The 20,002-nt window shown below is 41.1% G+C and overlaps 1 protein-coding gene across 1 annotated transcript in view; it reads right to left on the minus strand.

Annotated features, from left to right (window-relative positions):
* Positions 1 to 4,134: 4,134 nt before the first annotated feature.
* DNAJC12 (DnaJ heat shock protein family (Hsp40) member C12) overlaps positions 4,135 to 20,002 on the minus strand; it is a 19,228-nt gene continuing 3,360 nt past the window's right edge. Inside the window, exons 2-5 of the mRNA XM_019538478.1 lie at positions 17,287 to 17,365; positions 13,181 to 13,320; positions 8,866 to 9,067; positions 4,135 to 5,358 (exon numbers count right to left, since the gene is read on the minus strand). Of these exons, the coding sequence (XP_019394023.1) occupies positions 5,264 to 5,358; positions 8,866 to 9,067; positions 13,181 to 13,320; positions 17,287 to 17,365 (516 nt within the window). The 3' untranslated portion in view covers positions 4,135 to 5,263. The remainder of the gene's footprint in view (positions 5,359 to 8,865; positions 9,068 to 13,180; positions 13,321 to 17,286; positions 17,366 to 20,002) is intronic.

Here is a 20,002-nt window from a genome sequence, read left to right on the forward strand (position 1 = left end):
AAGAGCAAGTTGTTTCACCAGCCCCATATGGATTAATCATAGAAGGAGAGGAGCATACCTGCCCCCTCCCTCTTCTAAAACACCTTGAATGGCCTGTCAAGGGAGGTCAAAGGCTTGCAGATGCAGGTTTGTAATTTGGTTTACAAATGGATCAAGCTTCTACCATAAGGGGCATCCCCAAACAGGCTACGGAGCCATCCGCATAAATGACAGAGAGGTGCTCCAAGGATCAGCTCGCCCCCATTCTGCCCAAGCAGCTGAAGTAGAGGCAGTCAAAGCCGTCCTAGCTTATGAATCTCGGGACACTTCTGTTGCTATTTATACTGACTCTGACTGGATAGCCAGAGCAATCACTGTGTGGCTCCCACTTTGGTTAGATAGAGAAATGGTAGCTGCAGATGGGCGCCCCATTTCTCATTCAGACAAATGGAGACAAATTGCTAACCTGATCAGAAGAAGAACTGGAGATACCTGGGTAACTCACACCAAGGCACATCAGAAAAATCAGTCAGAAGAAGCATACTGGAACAATAAAGCTGATACTTTAGCCAAAGCTGCTGCTACTAGTAACCACACTAAAGACACAAACGAGGTAAAGAAAATAGAAGCAGTAACTACCCGGAAACAAACTTTAGGGAAAGGAATAGATACCTTAGACTTAAGTATCCTTCAGGATGGGGATACAGAAATCCAGCCCCTAGCCAAAGCAGGAAAAGATCTCACTGGCAAATACAAGATTGAGCAGTTTGATAATGTCTGGTGGGCAGTGAATACAGATGGTCAAAGGCACTGGGTAATCCCCAGCCAGGTACGGGGAGACCTGATTCAGTTTGTGCAAAAATCAGCAAATGAGAAGATCAGCAAATCCCAAACAGTTCACCCAGAATCCCTCTGTTACTCTGTCTCTCAGCCTGTTGCATATATGATTAGTGTGTCCTGCCCTCCATGAAGTGAAGCCAGGCCAGGTTGCCCTGTGCATGATCTGCATATAATTTTTTGGAGGATCCTAAGATTCATGACAAGAACACCTGGTTCCAGCCATTAGTGGGGGGCTAATTTGCATATGGATCCTTTGTGAGAGGTATCTGGAGTACACACACATACTGAGCAGTGCTGAGCTATGTGGTCACCATGGATTGAAACACTGTTGACTCTGCTGGGGTCCATATGATAGTCATAAGCCTTTAGGGCTTTGGTCTAATAGGTGGACTAGCAGCAGGTCAGGGTAGGACCCCTGAAGACAGCAATGGCAGTGGCAGAGAAAAAAGTAATGATGACAGCTATGACTGAAAGAACTGGGGGTAGGGGAGGGAGAAGCTAGGAGGGGTGACAGGGTGAGTTTAGGATGTAAGGAAGGGTTGCATATCTTTGTGATGGGTATGTGTATTGGTGATGGTCACATAAGTGTGCAAACACATGGGAGCACAGTGCAGATATTGTGGCGGAAATGTGTATAATATAATGGTAAGAATGTGTTTTGGACTGTTAAGTGAGCCATAGTGGCCACAGGACAGTTTTGGTAGAAGTAAAGTGATTTTTTTTTTGGCGAATTAAAAAAAAGCATGGAGGCAGTCCAGTGTGATTGTAATGGGTAAAGAGATGCAGATGGGCACATGGGTGCAAATATTGTAACAGGAACTTGACTTACCACACAGATCAGGAATTTAACATACAAGGTGTATGAATGCCAGGGCCTGTCAGGTGAACTGGATCAGTCACATGAGAGGACTGTAAAAGTACAGGTTAAGTACAAAAGTGCTTCTTAAAAATGTGTTTCTGGAGTACATGTGCTAAAACTTGCAGCAGTTTTAAAAATATAATATGCATCACACTGGATGAACTAAGTCTATGGGTACTATATGTAGGAGGATAGGCCCTATGAGGAGAGACTCCAGGAACTGGGTTTGTTCTGTCTGAGCAAGAAAAGGCTGAGAGGTGACTTGATAGCCTCCTACAAGTATGTCAAGGGTAAACACTAAGATCTAGGGGAACAACTCTTCAGAAAGGCACCTCCAGGGAAGACGGGGACCAATGGGCACAAGCTAATTGAGGAAAGATTTAGGTTGGACATTAGGAAAAACTTATTTTCCATAAGGGTATCTGGAACACACTCCCAGCAGGGGTGGTGCAATCACCATCATTGGAAGTGTTCAAGAGGAGGCTGGACAAGCACCACATTGAACTCATTTGAGCCCAATAACCTCCTGCCCATAGCAGGAGACTGGACTTGATCTTACAGGTCTCTTCCAGTCCTTAGATTCTATGGGCATGTGTAGATGAAATGAGGGACCTAAATTGAAGCGGTGGGTTTTTAAAAACACTGCTTCAATTTAGGGTGATGTAGACTCCCATGTTGTGTACACACGTGTCTTACCTGCCTCTCCAGCAGTGGGGAGGGGAGGGTGAGCTGCTAGCAGGTGGAGTGGTCTCTGGGCTGTGGGGGGGAGGGGCTGGTGCTTCCCTCCACAGCAGCGGCAGCCCCCACCAGGTGGCATCCACCCGCAGGCACCCTGCTCAGGCAGTCCCAAGGGGCACCGCAGCCACGGAGAAAAGGACCAGGTCCCCATGCAGCTCAGGCAGGCAGACAGGCTCCAGGGAGGGAAAAAAAGAAAGGATCAGATTCGCTGCTTTTTTTTTTTTTTCTCCGGTGGAGGTTGCCTTCCTGGGCTGCCTGCAGAGAACAGCGATCTGCAAGGAGCCTGGTGCTTTGCTCTGCAGCTGTAGGACAACAAATTAAAACTCCTCAGAGGAGTTTGCTGCACCCCAAAGTCATTTAAGGCGCATCATGCCGCCAAATGTGCTACAGCGGCCGTAATTAATGCTCAATACACCATTGACACGCGCAAACACCAACACCATTAAAGCGGTGCAAAAGCATTTAACCCACTTTAAAGTGTCATGCACACACGCCCCAATATTCTATATACAAATTACTACAGGCATGTTTACTTCAACTCAGTATTTTTGAATTTGCCCCTTACTTCCATGTATTCAAGGAGAGTAGGATCTGACAATAAGGAGGGGGAATGAACTGTAGGGGGAAAATTGGGAGGGGGCAGGGGGTAAGGAGGCTACCTGACCCCTCAGATTTATTTTCTCTTCTGTAGCAGTGAGGGGGGAGAAAATCCAAGGACAATTCCCAATAATTAGATCCTATACCTGGAAAATTACACCAAATTTATAAGTTTCCATATACAGTATCTAATTATTGGGGGGGGTCAACTTACACCTGCATAAATATGGTATCTCCATTTATTGTAACTTCCAGCTTTCACACAGCTCTATCAAATCAAATGGCGAGCCACTACAGTAAGGCAATAGCCCAAAGCAAAAATTCAGACACTGAGCCATGGGTGGAGACATGACCCTGTAGTTTTGCTTAAAGGGAAAAGATTCTATCCTACCACTTCAGGTCCTTCACACAGCTATCATTTCTTCTTCTGCTTTTGGAATACATTATATTTGGATAATGGCTATGATTACACTAGAAAAAGCTGTAGCCATATTTAGTAGGAATATAACCAAGATGCAGGTGTAATAAAGTCCATAGAGAGATTATTAATGCTTTAATCTGCAGTATAGACAGGGAACAAGTGTTTTAATATAAAAAAAGCAGGATGACAGTGGTAAAATGCTAATTGCTGGCAATCCTGCCATTCTAGCCTCACTAGATTCATAGCAGTGTTACAGCAAACACACTGAGATTTTCAGAAACTGGAACAGAAACTGGAACACCCAGATTTAATGTTAACATAATTCCTTGCACTGAAATCCCAGTGAATAGTGCAATAAAATTTCATTTTGCTTGAAGTGGTACTGGTAATGGTTTATTTACAGCTTTCACTAAAAAAATACAATAAAATGAACAATAAAAATTGTATGTGCTCTAATAGCAATATTTATATAATTTTGCTAAATGCATGCAATAAGATTATCCATTTTACCAGCTTACACAAAATTAAGACAGTACATAGTATATGATGATACAAAAAAGAGATGAAAACAAAGCCATAAAATAAGACAGGGGAAATTCTATTTAATTTTGGTGCTCATTTTTTATGCAAATAATGCAAATATAATTAATAAGTATAGGACAGGCTCCAAATTACTAAAGAGAAGCCAAATTGTTTTTTTTTCATTAGCCCAGAATTTTAAATTTTTCATTAATGGAAAGATCCATTTTCCTCTTATTTCTTCAAACAACAAATCACTGTTTTTGGTCTTATAGAAATCATCTATGCTATTTTTTCCCACAAGAACATATTCTTTCTGAATATGGGGTCCAACCCCACCTTCCCTGACAACTGCAGATCTCAGAGTGAATTGCAGTCTAGTAATGGCCTGTCATTGTCTGTAGTTTTGTACCACAGATAGGTGGGTTTATAGGCTAAAAAGCAGGATAAGTTCTGTTTAGGTTTGCTTAAGCAGTAGCCATATGCATTCCATGCTGGCTGGAAATTGCTGCCTGTGTAGTTCTGGGGTTAGTTTTCTATAAAGATTTTAGATTCACAGGTGCATGGGTCAAGCTCACCTTTGCATGGTCTCCTCAAATTTGTCACCTTTGAGGGGATACTAGATAGGAAACTTGAGGGATCTCTCCCCAAAAGACGAGAATAGTAGTAATCAATGTTTATATCCTCATTATCATTATAAATAAATACAAAATGTGTCAGAAAATGGAGTATTGGGCCAAAAATGTCTACTTTAGAAATATACATAGTTGTATTTAATATTTTGGGAGATCATTACTAAGTGCCACAAAATCTAAAAGTGGATTACATTAAGTGTTCATTCTTCCATAACTACATTTTAATACATGCATTTAATACCAATAGAAATGCTTCAGTCATTGGCTGTGTCTACATGAGACGCCGACTATGCACCTGTTACTGTGCAGTAGCATCTCCGCATGGCTTCCAGGTGGATACTTGACTGTGCAGTAGCTCGTTACTACTATGCAGTAGCATCACATCATGGTTCATGTAGACACAGTCATTATGTACTACAATAACACAGGGAAGAGACTATAACAGTAGACCAGTTTCAGCACAAACATTACTAATGCTAATACCAGAAAGGGCAGCGCATGCCCATTTGAAAAAGGTGCTTCCAACAAAGTGTTACAAGAGATTAGTATCATAAATCTAACAGAATAACATTCAGATAACAGTGAAAGGACACAAGACACCAACAACCATTTGGACAAAATGGTACTGAACTGTCAAATAGATGATTTCGTGTTCTTCCATATCTTTAACACATTTCATATTTCATAGTTTCTGAACTTCCTCAGAAGGTCTGAAGGGGCATCACCTGACCAGCGGAAACGCAAGTGCCAGTAATTTGCCTCTGAAAATCCTACAGGAAAATAAAAGAGAAAGAGCAATAGAGTTTTCAGAAAAAAAGTTCCAACTTGGCTAAGGCAGGATTTGATTGCCATAAGTAAAATACAACTCAAAAGTAATTAAATTTCAGTCTTTTGTCTAGTTCAAAAGCTAACAAATTTTAAAAAATATTAAGTGAAGATGAAAGTATAGCTCCCTATATCAAAAAGCTAAAGCTTACTGTTAGATTTATTTTAAGACCTGTTATTAAGACTGAAATAATGATGCGTAGCTTTTCCATCTGTCAGAAGACAGGAACCCCCAAAATAACTTATCCTATAAATGGGACCCAATACACTCAAACCCATGGTAGAACCAGGGCCAAAACATAAAATACTAACAGCCCCCAAATGCAGTATAAAACACCAAAAATCAACATGAAGCTAGGAGGGTAAATGCACTTGTATTCCTATTTCCTTATGTAAATTTAATAACTGATAGCTTTTATTTTGCTTCTGTTCATATCTATGAAAAATTTTCCATTGACTTGAATGGTACAAAAGTCCTGTATCTGTTTTTCCCTTGAAATAATGGTTCAAAAAACTGAAACCTGGAACGCATGATAACAGAATAGATGGAGATAGCAACAAAAGTAATGTTAGTTTATGTTGGTATTTGTATAGATTTGGAAACCATATTTATATCACACTGAAATTGATCTGAAAAGTATTGGGATTATTTGTATATGTTTATCCTGAATATGGATTTTACAAACTGGTGTTTGACTATTCCTTGTCTTATATTAGTATGATTGTACTTTCCAGTTTATTTGTCTTTCTTTAAAAAAATCTTTACTCACCTGAGAATATTACTTTCTCTCTAACAAAACTGATTATATATTTTGTTTACTCTCTAAATCTTTCACAGTCAAGTTATGGAAGACAAATAAGGAGGTCTACTAATCTCTGCAACAGCAGGAAAAGTGAGAGAGGCCCTTGCGCAACACTCCACAGAAAAACAGCAATCCTTACTTCTTCATCGATATCTTTTAATGGAAAGTTCCTTTCTTAACATCAGATTTGGTAAAGATAAACATAATGACAAAAAGGAAAAAAACCATAACAGGGAGATAATTTCCTTAGTTCTTTTAGCAAGTTTATCTATGTGAAAATAACTTTTTATAGCAGTATGAATGGAAAAAAAATACAAGTCCTTGTAAACTGCAAGCATGTTACACAGGAAATCTTTCAGACTTAATCTACGGAATGTCCAAAACACAATTATTTGGTTAACCACATTATAGCCTATTGTAAAAATATTCCTGGATGAAAGAATGCCAAGCAACACTAACACAGCCTTTATGAAAGCTAATCTCCATTAGAAACAACAAAAACCCTATAACTTTTGTATATTAAAGACCATTTCAGTTTTGACTGAAAACTAGACTATGGTTTAGTGCAGGGCTGGGCAAAACATGGCCTGTTGCCAGATCCAGCCTGCCAAGGGATTTTATCTGGCCTGTGGCAGGTCCCTCAGCTCTACCCAGCCCAGGCCATGGCGCATGCGACCAGTCCTGCTACCCTCAGGTGCATTGCAGGTCTGGGGCAGCATGGCGACCAGATTCAGCTTCCCAGCAGCTGTGGATCCTCCCAACTGCTGCTGCCAGTGTCACCACCATTGCTAGGCCCAGCCCTGCTGCCCAGGGATCCTGGCTCATCCACCTTGCATTGGACAAAGAAGATGGGCAGACAGGGTCTCCAAGGAGACCAGGCCAAGACCCCCACAGGCAGGGCATGCTTGGCTGGCTGGCTGGGATGGGGCTACAGGCAGGGGGAGCAGGGAGTGGGACAGGTGGGCAGGGCTGGGGCTGGGGCTGGGGCTAGGGCCAGGATCATGGGGTAATGACATGAAGCCGTGCTGGAAGTGGACCATGACTCTGCCCCATGCCCTGGGCCTTCACTGTTACTGCCCCACAATCACAATCCCAGCCCCGGCTTCCTGTCCTGATCCCAGACACTGCTCCTTGCCCACCTTTGGCCCCAACCCATCCACCCAGCCAAGTATACCCTGCCCATGGGAGTCCTGGGACAATCTCCATGGAGACCCCCCCAGACCAGCCCGCTTTGTCTGGCGGCCTCAAACCAGTCTAATAATCTACCACTTAGGGAGTTTTGGTGAGCTGCTGCAGGCCGGGGTGGGGGTGAGGGAGGGAGGAGATGCTGACCCAGCGTCCACAACAGCTCACCAAAACTCCCCAACTGGCCCTCCAGCCAAAATAACTTCCCACCCCTGTTTTACTAAATTTATCTAATATGGAGGTTTTCTACAATTAAGTCTAGCCACATTTTAAAAAAATACACACTAACCAATATCAAATGAGTCATGAAGACAGACTAAGTAGTGCAATGAAGAACAGCACAAGAAAAATATCAGAACTTAAAACACACATCTAAAAAAGTTTAAGATAATGATACTTGCAAGGAGAAATACAGATCATGGGGAATGAGATTATATTTTATGCTTTGTATTCTTTGCAAACAGCAAAATGGCAATACTGATTCAATATGGCTTATAATACTTGCTGAACTGTTAAATACCATCTTTTAAATGTTAAACCTCCAGTTACACTTCACATAAATGTTTGTATAATTTCTTATCTAATTTCAACATTCCGCAGGAGTCTGTGTTTAAACAATGCTTGACCGACTCCCTCACACCTCAGGTTTGCTTGTTATTGAATCAGAAAGTTTGCTTATTATTGAATCAGGAAGTTAAAAAAAAGTATTTGGATAAATAACAGTTCTGAGGGCATCCTACCCTGCGGGTCTTTAAGAGGAGGCTAGATGGACACCTTGCTGGGGTCGTTTGACCCCAGTATTCTTTCCTGCCATGGCAGGAAGTCAGACTTGATGATCTGCTCAGGTCCCTTCTGACCCTACAAACTACGAAACTATAAAACTATGAATAGAGGATTATGAAATTATTGTAGGATCAAGTAGAAAAGAAAAGGTAAATTGTAATGGAAGAAAGCTTTGATTCCAACATAATGCCACCAATAAAAAGGAAATACTAGCAATGTCCAAGTGCATCCTTTTTATATAAATATGTACTTTAGTATAAACTTAATTTTTAAAAATTTTTAATTAAGTATGAAAGAGCCATTCACATCTTTGTTCAGTTGTATCTCAGGTAACTTGCATGTGTTGACATTTTGACATTTCACATTTATTTTTGAAAAAGTCGATGTGCTATCTTTCAATGCTTTTAAAATGTGTTTTCATGTTTTCTTTCATAACATTATATTTCATAATGTGCACAAAATGGAAAAGCCCAAATGGGATTTTTCAACTTTTGATTTTGGCAGAAAAGCCTCAAAAAACTGTCATTTCAGCTTTACCCAACATTTATTTTCTTTGTGGCATGTTAACCAAAAAATCAATTATTCACATGGCTTTAAAGAAAAAAATTGCAAAAGTAAAGGAATCAATTTCAGGTAGTAAGTCCAGATACTAAAATCTGTCATATCACCAGTTCCACTTACTTGGAGAGTCTGGATTCTTTGGTGATGGTGGATTCATGTCAGAAGTCTCAGAATCTTCTTGCTCCCTTCTATCACCTGAAAATCCCTCCTTATTGTTTTCTGGCTGTTGGGCCCAAATCTCATTAGTTGTGCTGTTGCCTTTAGCCAGATCCGGTGCTTCCAGCATTTGATCTTTCTTATTTGTAACAGCCCAGTGCATAGACTGAATAAATGAAAAACAAATAAAAGTAAAACATTGTTCTACCAATTTTCCATGTCAGAGAATTTGCTTACTCCCCACTATTAGGATTTGGTCCTGCATGATCCTGTGCATCTTTGGCTACCATGCACTTTAACTGGACAGCAGACACTCAGGGCCATATAGATTTAGGTCCTAGGAGGCATACCCAAACCTTTTCCATGGCAGCAAATTAGTGAAAACAATTTTTGAGACTAGGCATCTGCAAAGCACCACATACCAAATACCTTTCTACATATACCTAATTAAAAATAACAACAAAATCTACAGGTCTTTCTCAATCTGAGAGGCAGCATGAAATAAATGATTTCATGGAAAAAAATTATATCCATGAGGAAGAGCAGAGAATAAGCCCTGTGAAAGACCTTTATGGAAAATAGGGCTAGCTTTCTATTCTATTTGATTAAAAAATGGGGGGAGAGAGGAAGAGTTAAAAAGCAGCAACACAGGTAGAATCCTGGCTCAGACAACTCAACTGTAATACTCATTTTGACATCAAGAAAAGCAGGATTTTAGCTATCATGTGACAGTTCTTATGACAAGCTGAAAGAACAGTTCTTATGGAAGCTGAAAGAACCTTTTCCATTACTTACTTGTTGAATCTACTCTCCTTGTTCCTTCTACCTCTTCCACGCATTCCCCAAATCTCTAACTAGTAGGATAACTTTTTGTTTTCTCAATCAACTACTCTCCCTTGATTAGAACCAAGAACTTGCTTGATAGCATAGAGCTTGAGGAACTTAAAAAGCCACCATGATTGTAATACAGCTTCATTCCAGGAAGGCAAATAAACAAAATGATGCCATAAACTATGCAGAAGCTGTGAAGGGCTGGTAATAATGCTCCATGCAAGACATGAGGTTCATGAGGAGGCTTTTCAGATTATCATTAGATCTGCGTTTAATGGTTGGTACCTTACAAACAAACATCAGTAACTAGCTAATGAGTGGTAGAACATATATATATAATTTCTAACACCTCAGCACATCTGACTGGGGAAGCAGGGAAATCTTCCATCCTATGTGCTGAAGTAATCAGTAAAACAGCCACAAATTTATTAAAGGTATATCTAATACACACAGTAATAAAGTTGTGATAAATTCACTTTACCCAATTGCATTTGGACCAAAGCTCCCCCAGATGAGTAATTTTCTTTGACTCTCTCCTTATACTGGAATTTGTTTATAACAATTTTTCAGCAGTATTTCTACCCCCAAAGAGCACTGCTGTCCTATTCTTTAGATATTTAGAAGTAAAGGATCTGCTAAGGTTCATTCTTAGGGACAATAAATATCTGCCACTAGTATTTTTACTATTTGGCAATCAGTTTGGTACCAAGAGATCTGCAAAATTCAACCTCATCTCAGCATCCTGGCTCATTTGCTGAGTCTGTTTTACATCTATCAAAGAGCAGATTAACTTCAGTTACTTGTGACGGGGGATAGGGTAGCTATCAGACATTTTCCTCTGTTTTTAATTCTTTGTATTTGATGATTCATTCATTTTCTGATATTCAGAGGCTTGTATATTATTCTGGAAAGGTCTTTTCGAGTGTAGATCTCCATGTTATTTGAGGTTACATTCTCATGCTAGTAAACAAAGATAAGTACTAAAAAGCTCCATTCATTTTGTAAAAATAATTTTTGGTGTGTGTGTTTGTGTGTGTGCGCATACTTATGTTCACACACATAGGCATATGTGCATGTGTTAAAAACCTGACTTCTATGGCTATCAAAAACCAATATGCTTCCATTTGTCTTTCCACCTCGTATTCCAGGAAGCCAGGAAAAAAATCAGTTTGTCAGGAAAAAAATCAACAGGCTGTATATAATAAGGCTTTTACAGATTCTGAAATAAGATTTTTGAAAAATGTTTGTACCCACCAGATTGATACCTTGTCTATGATGTCACTACAAAAATGCTGGATAAAATGAATGGCTTGCTCTGACACCATTTGAATTTTCTAGATTATTTTCTTTGTATAGTAGATCTCAAATATATTGTTATATCCATTGTTCAGGGCAAAAGTGACTGCAACAGAATTAACTTCCCCAGGCATAACATTCATCTGTACAAGCACCAGTAAAAACAAAGCAATAGCAAGTGGTATAAACTAGAAAAAAATCTATTCTAGAGCAAAACAACAAAGATATCACTAGAAAGGATAATATGTATACATGAACTAGAAAAAAATATTAGATTTAGCATTACTATTCACTTCTTTAGTTTGGAATATATCATTTTTAGGTAAATCAGCTAGTTTCACTGGAGACAGAAAAAGTAATGCCATTTCTCTCTTACTTCCTCACAGGGAAAAAACAAGTTTCAGATACTACAAATGCTCTTAGTCTACAAGAGGCCAAGAAAATTGTTAGTCTCATAAACAATATAAAGTACTCTGTCACAGAGCACTTAGGTGCCCTGCTCCTTTACAGAGTTGAAACTGTTAGGGAGAGAGCCCGAGCAGTGAGTGGGGAGCCCCAGCTGCTGGTTACCTGGGCAGCCAGAACGAGCTGGTTGGCTCACACCTGCCAGCGGTCAGCGGACCGGAAGGAGCAGGGCCTGGCTCACATATAAACCCCAGGGCTGAGACCAGGAGGGCAGTTCCCTGCCAACAGCCAAGGGGGAAGGACCTTTCCCAGAGCAAGCAAAGGGGAGAGGCCTGACTGCAAGTGTAGCTTCTGGTACTGTTGAGAGACAGAGCATACCCTGTATGGCTTGAATTATGTTAAAGCCAAGTGGTTATAGTTATGTTATAGCCTTGACGTTGATTTCTGTTTATAAAACCGATGGTTTGGGAAGGAGGAGGCCTCACTGGGGGCCCACTGCAGCACAGGGACCCTGGCACCAGCAAAGGCATAGCATTTGAGGTATACTGACCCCAGTACCAGCAAGGGCACGACACTAGGGGCTGCGGAGAGCCCAGGCACCAGTGAGGCACAGAGACAGGGCTGCGGAGAGCCCAGAGAGGACAAGGGGGCCAATCACACCAAGGTCCAGACCGAACAACATCAATGCCATCTACGAGGCTTAGGGCGTGGTAAAGAGGGGGATGAAGCCACACATATAGCCCATAAGGCTGGGGTGTCCTGTGACATCTGTTTTGAAGCGGAACCCACAAGGGGTCCAGGAACCCATGGGGTTCAGAGAGTCCATTAAACCATGTCCAAGAGGATTTAAAGGCAGCCTCCCTATACTATAAATCCATCAAGACATGGCGGGCAAGAACCAAGGGTTCCCAGCAGGCCAAACTGGCACGGTTGAGGGGCCTTAGGGGTAACGCAACCATCCTTAGGGACCCCATCCCATGACATACTCTCACTAAAGAAATGACTGACTATTTATTTCTAGGGTGAAATCCTGGCCCCAGTGAAGTCAATAGAGACAGCAATTATTCTGAAAATTCACTTAAAATACAACATTTTCATCATATGTGCCAATGTTTAACCAACTTATACAGCCATATAAATTAAAATAAATTAAAAGAGCTACCAACATATTTCAAAATGTCTTGCAAATGAAGCCATTGAGATGAGATTGGACAAAAATAAGATAAAACCTATGCTCTCATTGAAGATAGACATTACAGGTTCATCACTTAAGGATTAGCAAATATATGGCTGCATCCACACGAGATGCTGACCGCGCAGTAGCGTCGTGTGGCAACAACCATGCTACTGCGCAGTAGTATTAGGCTACTGCGTAGTAACACCACGAAAAAAAGTATTCATCGATGCTACTGCACAGTAACTCAGGTTACCGCATTAACTCGCAGTAATGACTACACAGTCTACATTTCATGTAGATGTGACCTGCATCTTATCCAATCTGTCCCAGTTGCTGGAGTTTTTTAATGGAATCAGGAGTTGTTTTCTGCCTTGCAACCAAAAATAATCTCCAACACAGTAGTATTATTTTTAAAGAGTATCCTTTATTCCATTAGATCAAAACTAAAAAACTCACAAAAAAATAGAGGGCTGAAATAATGCGCATTTCCTAATCATAGACCCATCTTATCTCCCTCTTGAGCTGAATTCCCCTAAAGCTACTGACTATGCAAACATAAACAATGCCAACCGTTTTTATGGAGTCACTCAGAGCTTCCCACTGCTGGAATGGAATGGCAATTTTGCTTTGTCGCCAGTAATCATAACGAGCTCGACTCTCTTCATTAGTCAGAATCTCCTTTGCCTGCTGCAACTTCTGAAAATTCTCCACTAGAAACAAACCAAGATGGTGAACTCAGCTTTTAAAGAAATTAATTTCCTTGTGGAACAAAAACTGCCATCAATTATTAAATTTCCGGCTGGGGTTGGAAAAAAGGAAAGATGATGAAGGTATGTGTTAGCTCTTCCCACAACTCTGATAAAGTCTTGACTGACTTCAGAAGCTAACATCTTCAGGAGACAACTGATGTCCTCTTCCAAGTGAATGTTTCCTAGCAAATCAAATGTCAAATAGTTCTGACTCCTGGTCTACGAGAGCTACAAAGGGCATACAGTATTCAAGGCAAAATGTACAAATTTCTTCCCCACAGATAGATCATATTAAAAACTGACATCCCAGTGGAATACCAGCCCTTCACAACACATGAAGGGGCAGTAAAAAGGAAGTATAAAGACAGCATCTAAGCAGCAAGTAGAAGAATCTTAATATGGTATCTGTTAGCCAACTTGACTGCTTAACTGTACCTTTTTCTATATATAATATTATATTAATTAAAATACTAGCTTATATGAATAAGATCTTTTTTCCTGTAGGAGCAAAACTTCATTATGAGATGGTTACTAAGGATGCAGCTGCATGTTGCTGTTTGTGTAAAGGTTATAACAATTTACATTTTATCTATGAGTCACTCTTGTTATAATGATTCATAATTATTATTATACATTTATTCCAGTTTACAAATATAAAGATTTCTTTTGAAACATGATGAACCCAAACACTAATCAACATTGAAAAGCAGAAATCAACCAACAATGAACAGAATGTTTTTCCTAGTATGTTTCCTTTTTCCAGTGCAATCATTCTGTAGCAATAAAAAGCAGCTTTGTTTGACAGTTATTCTTGAATAAGGTAGTAATTAAATGAATCACACAAAGTAAACTTCCACCAGTACTGTCAAAATGTAAGGCATTTAATTGAAAGTTCAGTTAAATGAAGCATAAATATTTCCTCTTAATATTCAAGCCCTCTCCAATTATTTGGGTCTTGGGTTCCTTTTTTTTAATCAATTTACGTATATTTAAAACTACAAACAACAGGCCAGATTCTGGTGTCATGTGAGATTTCAGCTCCGCACTGAAGTCCATGTGATAGCTGACTTCTGCTGATGTCAGAATTTAGTCCATTGTTACTGGAATATATGACATCAGTTAGTAAAAGATGGACTTTTCCCAACAAAATGTTATGGAATGGTCCCAATCAGGTTGTATTAGAGTGAAGAATCTCAACTACTTAATTTCTTTCTTCTCTTTGTCAGTCTGCTGGATCTGGACGGATATTTCACAAAGACCAGGAGAACCAAGTGCAACTCAGTCCCACACTTGTGCTATTTGAAGGGAAGAGCAGTACTTTCTTTCATTCACTCTTTTGGAGTCTTGTGCAGCCCCCACCTCTGCTAGCCAGGAGAGGAGGGTAGATGAGAACTCAGACTTATGTCTCTTAGCTAGTCACTGCCACTGTGGCCCTGTACAGGCATTATGTTTCTACCAGTAGAGTCACCGCTATCCTGGCAGAAACTACAAACATACAAGTGTTCATTCAGTTTCTCCTAGGGGGAAGACATCCCCTCCCCACTCCAGGAGAAAGATCTTCCAAGTGTCAACCTGGAAGATCTCCCTTGTGAAAGAAAGTCTCTCACACGAAAGAACAGTTGTGTGCTCCCCTCCCAGTCCGTTCCAGGAGCGAAGGGAAGCTATGGGACAAAACCCCCTGCACCCATTCCCTAGACCAGGGATTCCCAGTCCAAGGAGTGGGCAAGGAACTTCAGTGGCTGCTCCAGTCTCCTCCCAGACCGGTCTGGAAAGGGAGTGGAGTAACTACTTTTTGTCCCACCCACTCCCCAGACCAGGGGTCGCTGGTCTGGAGAACAGACAGGGAACTTTTCCTTGCTGCTTTAGTCCCCTCCCAGACAGGTCTGGGAAAGGCCTGGAGCTGCTGCTGCTCCCCATACCTACCTCAACCAGTGCAGAGACCAGGAGAGAAGGGGCAAGTTCAGACTGAATGTTTATATTGCTCCCTTCTCTGGAAAGATTTCTTAGGGTAGACATTTCTGAGAAATGTCCACCACTAGAAATTAATGTCTGTTCAAAGCCAAAGTTGTCAGACTGTCTCTAAAAACTGACAAAAAAAAATAAGAAGTTGCTTGTATCAGCTGAAATGAAACAGTGTATTAGTCATTCTGGAATATTTTTAATGGTTTTAAAAATTCAGCCCTCTTGAGTCGACCACACCTTAAATTGGGAAAAACCAGATCTTGCTTTCACTCTCCTTTCTCCATAGGCTGTGATTTTCAGAAGGGATACAAGGGAACTGAAATGTCAAATGAAATTTGACTACCTAATTCCCTTAGATTTAAAAAATCCCAGTTATAAAGTATCACCTAACTCTAGGAGGGGTCCTACTGACTTCAGTATGAAGAGTATGGTACTGAATCGAGCTCAGAGTTTCTGGGTGGATTATCAGAAATGTGCATCAGAGAGCCTGCTGCCTTCCTGCCTTCCAACATGTATCCAATAGTAAGTGTTAAGTGTCACCAAATTAACCTTTGTTTGCATTTACTTTTAATGTAAACATGCTATAATTTCCATGACATAGTCCTACCAGATTTGGCTACATAGATGTACTAGTCCAAGGACACATAGTTTGAAAAAACAAGGAATTTTAGCAAAGTGGAAGAACAAAGTAGTCTTTAATATACCATTTATTTGATCATGTCTGTATATTTTCCATGGTTTTAAAGGCCTGAGGAGACATAGCTTAACAAATAATATAAGGCAGCGCTATCCACCTGACAGCCTGCAGGCCACACATGTGGCCTGCAAGGGGTTAAGTTGTCACCCCCTGCCCCCCCCATAAGGCTTTCACCCAACTCCCCTTCATTGCTCTGGCTACAACAGCAGTGAAAGTCTCCAAATTCCCACTCCTCCAGCTGCCACTTCCTGCCCCATCACCTTGGGTAAGGGCAGTGTGGCAGCGAAGGGAGCTAAGGGTAAGTCCAGGCCATGTGCAAGAAGCAAACAGTGAGGACAGGACTTGGGCCACGCAGGGTAGTAGTGGCAGGGGGGAAACTGGTAGAGCAGTAGGGGGTGCCACTACCAAAGTGGACATGCATTGCAGCAGGATGGTAGAACTGCACCTGTGTGGTACAGTGGGGGAGAGAGGGAGTGTGAAGCACTGACCTGCAGTGCCCGCACAGAGCAGCATGGCAGAGTGTCTGTAGCACACAGCCTAGTTGCCCGTGGGCTCACCTGATACAGCCTGAGCAGTTCTCCCTGGTGTGGGCCCTGGGCCTTACAAGTTGGACAGGCCTAAGATAAAGTATATAAAGTATTCACATGCTTTGGATCATTGATAATAGTGTGTATAAATGGCAAGTTTGTATCAAAGTATCTAAAGTCATTGCCATTGGGGTTAGAATGAAAGCTTTTTAGGTGTCAGGTTTTTTAGCTGTACATTTCCATAATTTAAAATATTTGCTGTTGGGCCTTCAGAGAGCTGCCTACTCACATGATACTGGCTCTGCTTTATTTTCAGATGTTAAGTTACGTGAAAAGGAGCTGAAGTACATTAAACAATTGCACTGTGTATTTTTCTATGTAAGCAATTTCTGTAGCTGACATAATTACATCAGTTGATTGCCACTGGGAGTGCAAATAGTCCGATCAAACATGCACAGGAAGAGATGTGGTCTACAAGACAATCTGGGGATGAAAATGTGTTCCATCCTATAAAACAGTTTGAAAACCCAGAAATAAATAATCAAATGTCTTCCAGCTCTAGCATTTATTCTTAAGTTTTACAACTTAATACTGAGACTTACTATTTTAAAAATGTATGAAAATCATAGAATGTTAAAATGAGAAACAAGGATGTTCACTTATGTTTTTAGGCTGCATTCAATAACCTAATCATAAATTTGAGAAAAAAAAAATTTATTTTAAACAGGAAAAAATACATACCAGCTTTAGAGTTTCCAGGATGTTTGTCAGGGTGACATTCCAGGGCTTTAGCCTTAAACTCAGCCTGAATTTGTTCAACCTAAATAGAATGTAAAGAATACAAATAAATACAATGCACATGCAGATGGAGCGTTTTTAGAGTTTTGCCTTTAGGGGGTGAAAGTCAGTGAAAGGATAATGCACAGTGGAGGGTTTGTCATTTTACTCCTTCAGTTCATAAGATGCTATATACAGGCAGTCCTCTGACTTATGACACAATTGGTTCCTGAAAACGGCGTCTTAAGCTGAAACATCATAACTCGGAACCAATTTTGTCATAAGAAACAATGTTGTAAATGAGGGATTGGTTCCTGAACTAAGGCCCAACACCCTATTTTCACTAAAAATACCCCAGAATTTTGTACTCGATCAATTATAGATGAGTAATATAGCTATATTAATGTATTTATATTGTAAATAGCAGTCATATCAATTTAGAAGGACTTCTTTGAGGTGATTTTGCTGGACTTTTTGAAAGTCTCTTAGTTGCACTTTTTGAAGGGTTCTTAGCTGGAGTCTTCTCAGGAGTCTTGGCTGCAGGTTCTTCTGGAGTCTTGTCTGCTTTCTTAAAGAAAGTGTCCAAGGAAGTTTGGACAGTTATTCTCTGGGAGATAAGTGACGCAGCGAACTTGTTTGCTGGTGTGGCATTACATCAGATCAAGCATTGTAAAGTCAAAACTGATGTCATAAAGTTGAAATGGTGTCAATTTATAAACATTGTAATTACAAAACATTGTAAGTCAAAATGTTGTAAGTCGAGGACTCCCTGTACTCAAAATATATAAGAATCATTTGGCACCTATATCACTAGTTGAATTTCATTCTCTGTGCTCCACTCCTTACCCTTCCATGGTAGGGTGCTTTGGTTTTAAGAAACCTTCAGGAGTTCACACTTTCAAGAACCATTTCTATGCTTTTATCTGTATATATACCACATGTGAACTTCAATTTTCTTCATATTATTTAGCTAGATCTAAGTATGAAACTAGCCCCATTGCAAAAGGCACATGCAAGAACTACATCACTGAACCCCTATGTTATGGGAAGGCCTTTCCACAGATCCCCTGTGTTGGCAGTTGATTTATGATCCAGATACTTTGTTCCGAGTGGACCCAAACCCTCAGACTGCCCACAACCTCTCCATTTGATAATAGGCAAATTTTATTGATACACAGTGATAGCACATAAGAATAAAGGAAACAATTCTATATCTATGAGTCCTAGGACTGTCACAGAGGAAAGGTACATCTGGCTAGTATGCAAGCTTCACTCTTAGGTTCTTTCTTGAATGTCATATGACAGCAGCCTGGAGTGGGAGGGCTGCGGCCTTCCCTGCTCTCCCTTCGCCCCGTGGGGTGGGTGAGACGGGCTGGTAGTGTGCTGTCTGTCCATGGTGGCCTTGGGTTCCCCTCTAGGGGATCCTTTGCTGCTTTGAAATCCCTCTTTTTGTATCCTTTTCCTCTGATGACTCTAAATCTCTGGGCATCATTCATTGGTCTTCCTGAAAACATCATACTGTCCAAATTCTGTCCTATCAGCATGTTCCTTTGTTCCAACAAACCCATCACATACACACATCTTAATTTGGCGATTTACCATGCCTCCTAATTTGGTCTGTTTACCAAGACCAGAAATCCCAAGGCCTGTGCAGCTGGGCACTGTGACCTGGCACCAATGCTGCAGAGTCCCTTATCTCTGTTATGGAACAGTGTGGAACATCTTCAATTTCCCAGACTGCATGTCTGGTGGCTTCGGACACAGTGGGCCTTGAAGGAAACTTTGTCACAAACAGGCTTTCAGAAACCAATTTACTCTCGTCATTCTCCTGGACCATTGTTCTAATGTATATCTACTTTACCTACAAGCCAATTCCCAAAAGCAAACCTCTGAATAGCATTTTCTAGCCATCACTATGTAATGATGAATTTAGCCAAAAGAAGGAAGAGTAGCAAGTGGTAGCTTCCTTTTATTTCATGAATACCACAAAGATAGGAAGACCAAGGCCACTCTGAATTGATACAACCAGATCAATCATCTTCAGCTCCTGGAGAAACATAACACAGGCATGGAATTCTGCAATCCACGTACAGTCAATGCTGCCATAGAGGACCATTCAGGAACCAAAAGCTCTTTAAGTCAGTCTAATAAAATCATCCTGTATCAAGCTGCTACTTCCTCCCTAAAATGTGTGATTAATGTAAGCTTTCTCCCTGTATTCCTTGGGGACACCACCTTTAACGGGCCCTACAGCATTACTGAGACAGTGAAGGAGCCCAGGGCCTGCTGGCCATCTCTAGCCTCCTGAACAGACTCATAGGGCGCGTCCAGACAAGCGCGCATGTATCTCTTGCCCCACCTCAAACCCCTTTGAGTTGAGGCAACAGGAACATGCAAGAACAAAAAAAATGTTCCCTGTCCCTAGATATCCAGGGGTCTAAAAAAATTGAAGTTTACAAAAGTGGAGCAACCAGAGGCTAGGTCCTCCACGGAGATGTTCTGGCTGCCAAAGCATCTCTATGGTTGGCCCCTCACCCTGGTGCTGAAACACATGGCTGGCCAGGCTGCATGTTTCAGCACCAGGGCTCCGGTGCTGGTGAGTAAGGGGTTGGGGGGGCTGGAGGAGTGGTGAGAGGACCATGGGGGGAATCTCAATGGCACTACCCACTCCCCCAGCCCC

The sequence above is a fragment of the Crocodylus porosus genome, unplaced genomic scaffold (assembly GCF_001723895.1).
Source record: "Crocodylus porosus isolate Cpor-Errol unplaced genomic scaffold, CroPor_comp1, whole genome shotgun sequence".
Lineage (NCBI taxonomy): Eukaryota > Metazoa > Chordata > Crocodylia > Crocodylidae > Crocodylus > Crocodylus porosus.